This window comes from Aspergillus aculeatinus (genome assembly GCF_003184765.1).
Source record: "Aspergillus aculeatinus CBS 121060 unplaced genomic scaffold BO66scaffold_15, whole genome shotgun sequence".
Lineage (NCBI taxonomy): Eukaryota > Fungi > Ascomycota > Eurotiomycetes > Eurotiales > Aspergillaceae > Aspergillus > Aspergillus aculeatinus.
The window spans coordinates 203,744-216,269 of NW_020291484.1; the positions used below are offsets into that span (position 1 = coordinate 203,744).

At 50.7% G+C, this 12,526-nt stretch overlaps 5 protein-coding genes and 1 non-coding gene across 6 annotated transcripts; 4 read left to right on the forward strand and 2 right to left on the reverse strand.

The window, feature by feature from the left end:
- Window positions 1–463: 463 nt before the first annotated feature.
- BO66DRAFT_447932 (cytochrome P450) lies at window positions 464–2,368 on the forward strand (the record flags this gene model as incomplete). Its single annotated transcript, XM_025651723.1, has 7 exons — window positions 464–692; window positions 752–948; window positions 1,004–1,362; window positions 1,414–1,536; window positions 1,593–1,708; window positions 1,739–2,082; window positions 2,151–2,368. The coding sequence occupies 7 exons, from the start codon at window positions 464–466 to the stop codon at window positions 2,262–2,264; spliced, it is 1,482 nt and encodes a 493-aa protein (XP_025505533.1). The 3' UTR covers window positions 2,265–2,368.
- Window positions 2,369–2,823: 455 nt separating this feature from the next.
- On the forward strand, window positions 2,824–3,720 carry BO66DRAFT_447956 (cupin domain-containing protein; the record flags this gene model as incomplete). The annotated part of the gene is made up of 2 exons (XM_025651724.1): window positions 2,824–3,277; window positions 3,382–3,720. The coding sequence occupies exons 1-2, from the start codon at window positions 3,026–3,028 to the stop codon at window positions 3,718–3,720; spliced, it is 591 nt and encodes a 196-aa protein (XP_025505534.1). The 5' UTR covers window positions 2,824–3,025.
- A 1,501-nt stretch (window positions 3,721–5,221) lies between these two features.
- On the forward strand, window positions 5,222–6,364 carry BO66DRAFT_436962 (short chain dehydrogenase; the record flags this gene model as incomplete). The annotated part of the gene is made up of 6 exons (XM_025650956.1): window positions 5,222–5,250; window positions 5,302–5,354; window positions 5,408–5,576; window positions 5,625–5,879; window positions 5,942–6,078; window positions 6,150–6,364. The coding sequence occupies 6 exons, from the start codon at window positions 5,222–5,224 to the stop codon at window positions 6,362–6,364; spliced, it is 858 nt and encodes a 285-aa protein (XP_025505535.1).
- Window positions 6,365–7,194: 830 nt separating this feature from the next.
- On the reverse strand, window positions 7,195–7,267 carry BO66DRAFT_t122. The gene has a single exon. It is a non-coding gene; the product is annotated as a tRNA-Cys (tRNA).
- Window positions 7,268–7,664: 397 nt separating this feature from the next.
- Window positions 7,665–10,707, forward strand: BO66DRAFT_419348 (uncharacterized protein; the record flags this gene model as incomplete). Its single annotated transcript, XM_025649808.1, has 4 exons — window positions 7,665–7,947; window positions 8,019–8,943; window positions 9,031–9,958; window positions 10,636–10,707. 4 exons carry the CDS (start codon window positions 7,665–7,667, stop codon window positions 10,705–10,707), a joined length of 2,208 nt encoding a protein of 735 aa, XP_025505536.1.
- Window positions 10,708–11,039: 332 nt separating this feature from the next.
- On the reverse strand, window positions 11,040–11,989 carry BO66DRAFT_319346 (SDR family NAD(P)-dependent oxidoreductase; the record flags this gene model as incomplete). Its single annotated transcript, XM_025643644.1, has 3 exons — window positions 11,040–11,296; window positions 11,347–11,632; window positions 11,705–11,989. 3 exons carry the CDS (start codon window positions 11,987–11,989, stop codon window positions 11,040–11,042), a joined length of 828 nt encoding a protein of 275 aa, XP_025505537.1.
- Between the last annotated feature and the right edge of the window lie 537 nt (window positions 11,990–12,526).

Consider the following 12,526-nt stretch of genomic DNA (forward strand, 5'->3'; position numbering starts at 1 on the left):
GCAAACATGGCTGCTCCATGAGCATGGCGAACACATGGGATGAGTCTCATGTGGGCTGCATACAGTAGTGTGACTCGAGGCATTGCACGGTTATCTTGATTCTGCGATTGTCTTAGAAGGCTCTCCGAGTTTCAAATTTACCCGACGTTATTTTGCAGAACGATGGAACAAGGAAAAGCTTGATAACACCCAGTTGTTGGTCCTCTCCACGAACTGCAGGAGAGCTATTTCATTCATAGGTTTGTTTTGTTTTTTCTAGTTGACCCCGAATTTTACAGTCAGCCCCCATTTCTTTTCCTTCTATCTCTACCTCTCCCTTAAACCTTAAGTGACTTGATTGAAGCAAGTGCTCTACTCTGTACCTTCTCTTGACCTATTTATCCCAGAACCCATTAATCGAAACATTTCTTCACGGCTATCATCACCTCGAATGCTTTAATCGACAGTTGGCTGTTTCTTCGCAATGACTATCACGAGTATTTCTCTTCGGGACTACCTCACGGTGTCGAATTTCACATTCTATGGAGCTTCCTTCATCTTTGCCTGCTTGGCCTTCAACTACATCAGAGCCTGGTTCTTTCTCAGAAAATTCCAAGGTTCATGGCTTGCGTCTTTCTCGGAGCTATGGCTCGCCAAGACAGCGCTATCAGGTCGCTTTCACGAGATCCTTTTGGAAGCAAATAGGATACATGGTAAGCAATGACTCTCATGCCGAAATGATCTTCGATGCTGATGTGGGTAATGACCGCAGGACACTTGGTTCGAATTGGGCCGACCACACTGCTCACCGATGACCCGGACATCATTCGGCACATGAATAACGCCCGCAGTAAACATGCCAAAACCGACTGGTATACGTTCATGAGACTCAACCCGTACATCGACAATATTTTCTCCGAGCGAGACCTAGCCAAACACGATCAACTGCGAGCGACTATGGGACCAGCGGTAGTTGCTATCTGCCAAGGTGGTCGGATTGCAAATGCTGATCATGCATCTGTAGTATACCACAAAGAACAATGCCATCCTCGAACGCAAGATCGCAAGAAGTATCCAGACCTTTCTCCACTACATTGATGGGCGCATTGACCGCGGAAATGGAAACTGTACCATGGACTTTAGCAGGGCGTGCCAATTCTTTACCCTTGATGTCATTACCGATATGGCCTTCGGAGAGCCGTTTGGGTATCTCGCCACCGACCAAGACTTGCATGGCTACCATACCACTTTTGCTGCAGAGGCACCTATGATCTCGGTGATTAATTCCATGCCAACGTTGTGTCGTTTCATGAACCGTGACTTTGTCAAGAAGCTGTGGGGTCCAAGCACTAAAGATGAGAAGGGTATTGGGAAGCTTATGGCGTACGGAATTTTGCAAGACGCAAATTGAAGAACTCTGCTGATGCGAGATAGAATGGCCGAGGCAACGGTCAAGAAAAGAATTGAGTCGGGCAAGAACGAACAGGATATGCTTGGATCGTTCTTGAATCATGGCATGTCTGTCGCACAAGCCGAGGCTGAGATCTTGACCCAACTGTAAGTTCCCTTGCATTGCCTTTTCCCTAAACCTATACTGTATCTAAACTGCACAGTTCTGCCGGAACCGACTCCAACTCCGCGGCACTTCGAGGAACGCTGCTGCATATTTTCACTTCCCCACCTGCATACAACAAACTCCGCGCTGAGATCGACGAAGCAATCCGAAGCGGTAGGGTTTCCCCATAGGCAACCGCGGCAGAGGTGGCTGGGCTGCCGTACCTTGATGCCTGTATTCGCGAGGGGATGCGCATTTGGCCTCCTTTCGCAGGGCTCAACATCAAGCAAGTCAACAAGGATGGAGAGGTCATCAAAGGTAAGTTCTTTCCCGGCGGGACGGGCATCGCAACCTCTTTCTGGGGCTTCCAACGCAACCCTGTCTTTGGCGAGGATGTGGAAACCTTCCGACCGGAGCGTTGGCTTAAGGCCACCCCTGAAGAGAGGGCTCGGATGGAGAAGGTCAACGACCTTGTTTTTGGGTACGGGAGATGGCTGTGTCTGGGACGACAGATGGTAGTCATGGAAATGAAGCAGGTCATCGTCGAGGTACGTGTGCCGGCTTGGTCGCCTTCAGACCGGTTTAGAAGCTAAGCCTACGTGCTGACTATCCTCAGCTTTTGCGACACTTTGATTTTTCAATCTACAGTCCTACCTATCCTTGGACTGTGAAGAGCTATGTTTTCATGCTGATTCAGGACATGCAAGTGACCATTACGCGTCGTGTTTAGATGGTCGGTCATAGTTGATATGAGGTGTGATGGGGAAGAAGTCAGGTGGCACGGCAAGATCTTGAACAGCACATCTTTTTCTGGTTATGGTGAACAATAGCAATGGGTACTTCGTACATTGGTACATTGAATTTGAATGATTTTGATGCGCAATAATTATGCCTTGGCCCGGAGATTGTACTCAGACCTATGGTTCAAGTTGAGTTTCGTCATTGATTTGAATCATCTGAATCCGAATGTTTCTCCAAGAACTGCAAACCAAGCAACCGATACGCCACCCATGGTACAACCGATGCAGTGTAACATTTCCCCAGATGATCTGCAAAAAGCAAGAGTTGAATAAGGCTGCCTCGAATCAGAATATGGGGCTCAGTACCCTGCTACAAACACAACGTTGGTCAATGGAGTAAGTCATAAGACATTGCCAGTACAGGTGGGAGACTGCTGCTTACGGACTAACTTATTCTATGTCTAGAATTCGCCGAACGATATAATTTCCTATTGAGGTGCGGACAGAAAACACTCAGACCGGAAGTTTTCAAAATTAAGGATTGTGGGTGCTAGAAAGAATATCCTTCAATTCGGATGATATCACACCCACCGGGATAACTACAACGTACCCCTAAGATTCGAAGATAAATGGGACCTTTCAGGACACAACTGCCAACCTCTCATTATATAAGAGACATTGCCTCGATACTAACGATCATCACCACATTGTTCAGTTTGAGTTGATAGAACCACTTTCCCAACCATTCACAATGCCCGAATGCTTCACCTCCCCCGGTCCCTATGGCAAGCAGACGTTCCCAGCTCCCGGCCTCCGAGATATCACCCGCAACATCACCACCCACAATGAGGAAGGAAAAGGCGTCTTCCTTCCCCCCACCAACTCCCAATGGGACTCTCCCATGGCCAACGGCTGGGCCATCAACAACGTCATCTACAACACAACCGGCTTTCCAGTCGACCTGAACGACGGCCAGGATCTTAAGTATTCCAGCACCCACGAGGTACAGTGCATCGCACACATCCTTTTTCTCAGTGCATTGACACCTCCTACCACGCACACCCAGGAAAGCCCCCAACCTGCTAACCCACAGCAACTGAAATCTAGCCCGGCCTGATGGAGAACGAAGGCTCGCTCATCCGGATTATCGACTTCGCCCCGGGCTGCGAATCCAACGCGCATCGGGCCCTCTCCCTGGGCTACGGGGTGGTCTTGGAAGGGGAATTTGAGTTCGAGCTGGACGGTGGCGAGAAGCGCGTGATGAAGCGCGGCGATGTCTCTGTCAACCGGGCTACCATCCACACCTGGCGGAATTTTTCGCCGACGGAGCCGGCGCGGATGCTCTATGTGCTTTTGCCTATCAAGCCGTTGTATCTGGATGGGAAGATGGTGGAGCAGGATATGGGGCGCTTGGCGGAGAGTTATCCGGCTGATGAGAGGATGTAGGATCTTGTCTTAGGGGAGTTGGTCAGTTTATGCATGCTAGTAGTAAGGGATCAGTTTTTACTCTAGTCTGATGGGGATGGGAATTTGATTTTGGATGTTGTGTGGGCTTTGGTCGATATAGTATGCTCCGCACCTGGGCGTCGAATTAAGGCTAGATACTACATTGATTCGTATTGCTTATGGTATCTAGTACTAGGCATAGTATTTTGCATTGCGAGGATGGCTACGGTGACTGCTAACTTCGAATGCGCTCAACATTTCGGTGGGTTAAGCGTTGCCAACTCAAACGTATTCTTCTGCCTCTCTCAATGCATAGCAAATCCCCGATGATTTGATTTATGACCATAGCCAGACTTTTACATTGCATACCTTTTCTTCTTTGATTAAGCCGCTTCTAGCTACAGCCTTTCCACGTGTGGTCTGCAGGCTTGATGTAACGCTTATATGTGAGACGTCATCCTCTCGCACTACCTGTCGTATTCATGCTTTCCAGCTGTTTTTTCTCACACTATCTCCTAGACTAACTCAACGAGTATCAGATTTCTTAGTTCCATTTAATCCGAGGCCGGCAATACGACCCTGCTGACTCTGTAGAAGCGTCAGGAACTCGGAGCCCAAGCTCAATGCCCGGGGATCAATCGAGGTATCAGATACTACTCTGCCTGGTGATGACCATCAAGCCAGGAAGGCTCAGAAACTTCGTTCCTTGGCCAAGTGGCTGAATGCCGAGCAGCAATCCATGTTGGAGACTGATGCAGTCTCAATCGAAATCAACGAAAATTGGAGGTTTCTACGTCACTCTGCGAACGCATCTGGAAGTGTAGTTTGATGGCCATGTGCCCCTGTTGAGTATTGTGCCTGCAGCTCTTGGCACGATTTTGCATGCTACTATACAGTCTAAGGGCCAGATGATATCTTGTTCGCTAACTTCTGTTCTCGAGGTCTGGCACATTGAGCAGTTATCACGCTGGAACAGGCCTCATCCTTGTTGTTCAGCTGGTTTATTGAGGGAGTCGGAAGATGAGTCGTGATGTACCTCTGCCGCAACAAGCTGCTGTTGATTCCTCACTTTGCTGACGACACAATCCAGAGAACCAAGTCTCCTGAGCAACCGGACCGATCATCAGAATTACATTCGGACTTGTGTAAATTTCTCAATATCGCCTTCGAGACTTACCAGCTAGATCTGCGATGATACAGAATAGATTTGGCTTTTGTTCCGGAAAGGATGTCCTTGCTTACTGGTGGAGTGCGTGTCACTCGGAGCGAAAATCAGATTTTCAAGGTAGAGCTTACTGATCCCTACGCCAGATTGCGTCCTCGGCTTTCATTCATACGACGGTTGATTTGGCTCGCAACTAGCCCGAGAGCCGTGATCCTCGGAGGAGCCATACAGTCAGCATAGGTCTGGCCGCTGTTGTGTCTCTTATGCTCTCTTCAAGATCACAGATTCCGTTGACGACTCGCTCAGAAATTCATATCTTTTAGCTTCTTATTGACCATGGCTGGGATATTTGCGTTGATCACCGGGTAACTCTCTCAATACCGAGATCATCTTCATTTACTGACAGTATGCCCTAGCTGTGGTGCAGGTGGCATCGGCCAAGCCCTTGCGTATGGTCTACGTGATAAAGGTACTGCACCGCAGGGCTGAACTGGGCTTTAGAAGATCCTAACGTCTATTGAGGCTACACTGTTATCGCCACGCTGCTTCCCCACGAAGACGACACTCATTTAATTGCTCGCAATGTCAAAGTCTATAGAGTAGATGTGACGAGCGAGAAGAGCGTCAAAGAGCTTCATACGGCTCTCGAGACTCTTACCAATGGTAGACTTAATATTCTAATCAACAACGCGTGAGGCCTATTCTCATACCCGCCAGTCGTTGACTGACAGCCTCCCAGGGGAATTGTCTACACAATGCCAGCAGTAGACACGGATGCCGCCCAGGTCGAAAAGATGTTCCGTGTTAACGTTTTCGGGCCGATGCAGATGGTGCATGTCTTTCATCGCATGCTCATCGCGGGGCAAGGTGTGATTGTGAACATCGGCTCCATAGGCGGCATCTGCCCATACGTCTACGGATCATCATACAACGCAAGCAAAGCTGCCTTGATCCATTGGGGAAACACTCTACGCGTTGAGATGTTGCCGTTTGGGTTCGTCGTGCAATCACCTCCCTTTCACTACAAGATTTGGAGGGGGCTAACGGTTACTAAAGAGTTCGCGTGGTGAATGTGATATCCGGTGAGGTAGCCACCAACATCCTCAAGACGGATTTCAATCGTAGTCTCCCTGAGGGCTCTGTTTACGGGCCCCTCGCCGATGCCTTTCGGCAGCACGTTCGTAGGACTCCCAGTAAGTGGTTCTGACTTCCTTCGGTTACAATTCGCAAACGCACCCACTAACTGACTTTCCCTCCTGCGTAGATACAATGACGCCAGAGGAATATGCCAAGGGTGTTATAGAGGAGATAGTCAAGCCTTCGCCCAAAGCATGGTTCTGGTATGGCAATGCGACGACTTTAGTCTGGTTCTTCAGAACGTTTCTCCCGCATACGGCCTTTGACTGGCTCTTTTACCGCTGGTTCAACTTGGAGAAACTGGCAATCAGATTCAGGGAAGGAAAGATTGAGGGTCTTTAGGGTATCTGGGTTCCTGTCCATGTTGTGATCGTTTTGGCCGCGAGTGCGAGCTACAGTAGTGTACATCCTGCTTCGGATTCCATCGTATTCACAGCGCATGGTTTTCAAATCAAATTCTTATTTCTAGCTTCCCAAATTAGGTCACGAACAGTTTTCCTTGCAGCAAAGGCCTTTCCCCCTCTCTTCTCATCTTTGGCATATTTTTCTAGTGGTTAAAGTAGTGCCAAGGAACTGGCCCAGCGGCCGCTATCTTAGAAGCACCTCAGACAGAGTCAGCAGATGAGTGAGTATCGTTTTGCGGGATTTTCACCGCAAGGTGTGAGGAACCGTCTGTTGCTGCTGCTGCTGGTGATGGCGCCGAGAATCATAAGCTTTGAGTCAAACAAGTAAAGTTCTGTGAATACAATCAGGTACTGTACATATCTGGAACCACCTGTTGTGTTTAGTGCATGAAGATTGGTTCCACCTGAGAGAAGCGGGCAAGATTGTCGCGAATGGCATCTTTTTCCTGGATTCGATAGAACCCTTCACGTGCATTGTTGCTTTTCACTCCGAGTAAAATATATTTTCGGGATCCAGACAACAGAAAACGAAAAGCCATCAACGAATACACGCAAGAGGTATCAACGCTGTAGCTCGGATCTAGTACGTTGAGATCACAATACTCAAGGGTCCTTCGAGATCGGGAAGTATGCGCAGTAAGGCTGCATGATGACTGTCATTGTTTCCCCTCCGTTCACCCCCTCAATTGCCACTTCGAATCCCTGCGAAGATATCATTTTCATGAATATTGAGAGCGAAATAACAAAAACCAAAAAAGAAATGCTTTGAGGGCCGAGCGTGGATCGAACACGCGACCTCGAGATCTGCAATCTCTTGCTCATACCACTGAGCTACCGACCCTTTTGGAGCGAAAGTTTAATACTCGGAAGAAACCTCGTTTCCCACGTCACTGCTGTATTTTTCGAATCTACTGCTCTTCATATTGAAAGTTTGGACAATTCCGCTACAAGTTATCGGCATGCGAGAGAGCCATTACTCAAAGCTCAATTGTCCTCGCAAGATGACACCAGAATATTTTGGACTGGGTATATCCTTTGCGATGATGAGGCGTGAATGGATGCAGGTGACATTGGAGCATCGCATGACGTGGTGAGTGAAGGGATATACAAAATGGAGGATAACTGTAGTCTTTTGTTTGAGAGAGATAGACTGTACGTGACGAACTCCCTCTCTGTGCTGGGCTCACTCATCTCTACTACTGTCTAACCCTAGAAGTTCTACCTCTACACGTCTCACAATGTCCAAGTCCCCCGAGCCATTTACCTGGAAAAACGGCTTCCGACAGCCCTCTGCAGGCGAGCCTTGGAGATATCCCAAGCCTGGCGCAGAGAAATTCCCTAATCCTCAACCGCACTATGTGACTCCTCCCTCTGTTGATATCGTGACTTCGTCTGTGCATAATTCCCTTGGGGAGAGCAGACTGCGGTCATGGCCCACCATCTTCAACGGCACGAACTCGCCCGCTGGACCACTGGGTTGGTGGAAACCATCTAGCGAGGTGGATGTGCTCATTGTAGGAGGTACGCAGCTTGCCATAGCTCCTAGCTCAAACAGCGTTTTGATTGTACTGACTCGCAGTTCTCGGGCTCAGCCGGACCAACAGGTCTAGAAATCGCTCTCAGCCTTGTCCGCCAGGGCGTTGACATCCGGATTCTGGACAAAAACGAAGGGCCTCTGCCTAACGGCCGTGCCGATGCTGTATTGCCCCGATACTTGGAGATCCTTCATGCATGGGGCATCGCGACGGAGGTCAGTGAGGAAGGGCCCCTGATCGAGCGGACGGCGATCTGGCGAGACGGAAAGGTCCTCTTCCACGGCCGCACGCATCAATCGGACTCGCGGTACCGGGGCCTCCACGTCATTACACAGGGTCAGGTGGAGCGGATCTTTGTCCGAGATCTGCTGCGGCATCAAGTGCTGGTTGAGCGCTGCACAACTCTCCAAGATTACACGGTTTCTGAGTCTCCTGGAGATCCTGGCAGGCCTGTCCGAGCGGTCATTCGAGATAACCGGACCGGTGAGACAGAGACCGTTCGCGCCAAGTTTCTGGTTGGAAGCGATGGAGCTGCGAGCATGATCCGCAAGAAGCTCAATATCCCCTTCCATGGCGTGAGTACGGATATGTACTGGGGCATCATGGACGGGAAATTCGAGTCTGACTACCCTCATGCGTGGATCTTTGGCGGCTATCTGAGCACGGAGCATGGTTGCTGCGTGATTATTCCGCGCGAGGACGGGCATATTCGGCTGTATACGCAGCTCAACCTGTCACTGATTGAGCGTATCGCCAAAGAACGACAGGAACGGGATCCTTCCTTCAAGGAAGCTGGAGGCAAGGTGGATACTAACTCCATCACGCCCGATGAGGTCCTCGAGCAGGCGAATCGCATCTTTACACCGTATACTGTCCGGTTTGCCTCGCCGCTGACCTGGTTTGCGATTTGGAAAGTCAGTGAGCGGGTCGCAGAGGCCTTTTCCTCTGATGATCTGCGAGTTCACCTCGCCGGTGATGCTGCGTAAGTTTGCCTCGTGCGCTTTTGTTTTGGTTTCCCACCTTACAACCTCGACCAGGCCACAACTAACTGCGCATGGTCATGCAATAGCCACGTCCACAGTGTCTTCGAAGCCTTTGGACTCAACGCCTCAATCCTCGACGCCTCTAACCTAGCCTGGAAACTCGGCTATTGCGCGCGCAACCTATCCCCAATCTCAGCCCTCCTTCCGACGTATGACTCGGAACGCCGTCTGCATGCCGCCAACGTCGTCGAGATATCCGGCAAATACCTCCGCTACTGCTGCAACTCCGATGTTCCCGTGCTGCACACCCACTCGCTGGGCAAGGACCTGGGCGCCGAGGCTATCGAACACGCCGTGCGCGGGGAACCTTACGGCCTATTCCCACCCGGCACTTCATTGCCCGAACACCTCTACTTAGCAGACTTCTACACCAAGTACGGCGCCTTCATGCTCGGACTAGATGTTGCCTACGGAAAGTCCGCCTTATGCCGTCGCCACCCCTCCGCATCAGATCTCGAGATATCGCCAGTTGTGGCTGTCGACAGCGGTGTTCGCGCGCCGAACCCGCGCGTGAGTCTCAACCGCAACAGCACAGGCTATTTGTACGATGTAATGCGCGGCGCCGGGTTCTTTCACCTGGTGCTGTTCGTCTCTTTCTGGGAGGGCGCGGTGGCCACTTATGTCAGGCGGTTTGCGCAGGCGCTGGCTGATCCGAATGGGTTCTATGTTCGCTTTGGAGGTCGCCGAGTGTTCAATGTTGTGGTTGTGACGAAGTGTCTGCCGTTTGAATTTGAAGAGAGGCTGGCAGACCCGGCGTTGCAGGCCCTGAAGGCAATTGCTACGGTCGTCTCGGATGATCGTGCGCCGGATGAGGACGGGCATACCGTGTGGGGGGTCGATCATGGCACCGGGGCGGTTGTCGTTGTCAGGCCTGACCTCTGGGTAGGATGTAGTGCTCGACCGGATCGGGTAGAGGACCTGGATGAGTATTTTGCGGGGTTTTTGATCCCGCAGGTAGAGGGGAGGGATTTGGGGAATGGGGCAGGTTGTTGAAGGGCGGCAGGTAGGTGGCCTATATCGCTCCTCTAGATTATCTCAATTCTCACGGATTTGCCTATCTACATGAATACAAAGTATATCAAAGCCTGATCTCGATGCGAGAGCCTTTTACGATGATAAACGTAAAGTGAACTCGTTATTGATCTTTATCCTATTCTTCTATTTGCTGTGACCATGAGTCCTCCCACCGAGTGTCGGGCGGCTCTTGTTTGTTGATGTTTTTGACTCGTGGGCTGGACAAGGCGGGACGACTTGTGAGCTAAGCCGGCACAGATCGTAGGTTCGATCTAGATACAAGTGCTCTAGGCTGTTGGAACGGGGCTTGCTATCTAGTCCGGAGAGCGATATCAGTTGCTTGAAGCTGCTTACTCTGACAAAAAACACGCGAGTACACGTGGCAAGAATTTCCAAGTTGGCTTCTTCTCCTCCTCGTCCAGCAAAACAAAGCTCTGACCAACCTTGCTGCTACAAGGCCGCAATTTCTGTCAAATGAAACTTCGAGCTGTCTCGCTACTGGGATATTCCCCCCTGTTGACTCGATGGCCCGTTAACCCCGAAAAGCTGATGTTGCCCACGTTTGATCGTGTGTGAATAGTGCTTCATCGACCAATCGGAGGCTATAAAAGACCGAGCTCCCCCTGTCATGCTTCCCCCGTCGATCCTCGGCTAACGCCGAGGTGTCTCCTTTGCATTCGTCTTTTTGAGGTACTAGGTACCGTATCTTACAGCCTTGTGTATGGTTTTACCATGTCTGGTAATGACACCGATTTATAAGTCTATGTTCGGTCCGGTGATGCTGACATCCAGTGACTCAGTTGGTTGGCGATTAAATGGACTGGAATATGAGATCTGCACTCAAGTATGATCTGGATTGAGTTGGGGAGAATGCGTGGTTTGAGGTCCATCCTTGGGGTAATGCGCGGTCAATAAAGATTTCCATTCTGACTGTGAAGTAGTGATTGTATGAGTTTGACTATGAAGGTATAGTTCCTCCAGAGATACGGTATGCTATGCTCTGTTTATCTTGTGACCTCACTCATGTCCGAGTCTGCAGCGTAGTCCCCCCATCGATTATCAATCCCACACCAGTAATGTAGCTCGCCCCCGGACCGCTCAAGAACATGACTGCCTCCGAGACTTCCTCTGCAACAGCCAATCGTCCAAGCGGAATGGCCTTCAACACTTCCTCCTCGAAAGCAGGGTTACCGTCGAACACCCGGTCCATCATCGGCCCCTGCACCCACGACGGACAGACTGCGTTGACTCGAATGCCATGGACGGCGTTGTCCAGCGCTGTACACACATCAGACAAGTCCGTGCACACTGCGCAGGGCGCTACTCACCTGCGTTCTTTGTAATCCCCATCACCGCATGCTTCGCAGCCGTATACTGGACAATCTCGCGCGTCGGAATGTAGGAGTTGCAGGATGCGATGTTGACGATGCAGCCGTGACCAACATCTCGAGCAGTTCCACTCCGGCAACCTTGTATAGTCCTTCTGGCCTGGAGCTTCAGAATGCGACTCACCGCCTTGGTAAAGAGTAGTGTGCCTCTGACATTGACATTGTAGAAGGCATCGAATTCGCTCACGCTGATCTCGGATACCTCGGCCGGAAACTGGACTCCGATCTGCTTTTTTTGCATGAGCTTAGACACAATTCGGACTGAAATCATATTACAGGGGGTTCTCTGGCTGCTGACCCCGGCACTGTTCACCGCGTAGTCGATCCTCCCAAACTCAGCGACTACCTCGGAGATCATCTGGTCCACGCTCTCTTCTAGGGAGATGTCCACTGACAGAACGAGAGTCCGGAAGTCGGGATTGATGGCGGTGGCCCTGCTCTCGATGGCGACTTGCTCTGCGTTCTGCGGGTGGAGGTCGGCGAGTGCGACGCCTGCTGCTCCGGCGGCGGCGTAGGCGAGGGCGATCTCGCGGCCTATACCGCTGCCTGTGCCGGTGACTACTGCGATGCCGTCGAGTGCCATATTCTTTGGGGATGAGAGTCGGGTTGCAGGACAATGTCACATTTTATGGTCGTGGTCGTCACTTATACTGAACCACCGCTGGGTTGAGAGAGTGAGTGAGGCAGGCAGAAATGTGGTCGTAAACTACCTTTTCGGACTCTGAAAACGCAAATACCAGGCAGGGAAATTGACGTTTGGGAAATACGCCAGGAACGTGACGTGACGCGAAGCTGGGCTGCTGATTTTGCAACGCTTAACACCGTAATTCGGGCTGCCTTCCTTCTCCTACTGTCATCCATCACCATCCATCCTCCGTCCTTTGCGCATTGAACTCTTGGGCAGAACTTCTGGACACCTTGTTCATGGGTTACCTTTATTCGAATCGAACATAAGCACTTTGCGGGTACTAAGTTACCATGGATTATGAATACTACCTAGTTGTGCGCTTGAAGCAAATACCACACCCCCAGCTCTATTGAAATGCCTTGGAAAGCTGGCCGGCCTTATCTCGGTGCTCCTTCATGCCATTTCAATCAGAGAGACATCTCAGTCTGCTAT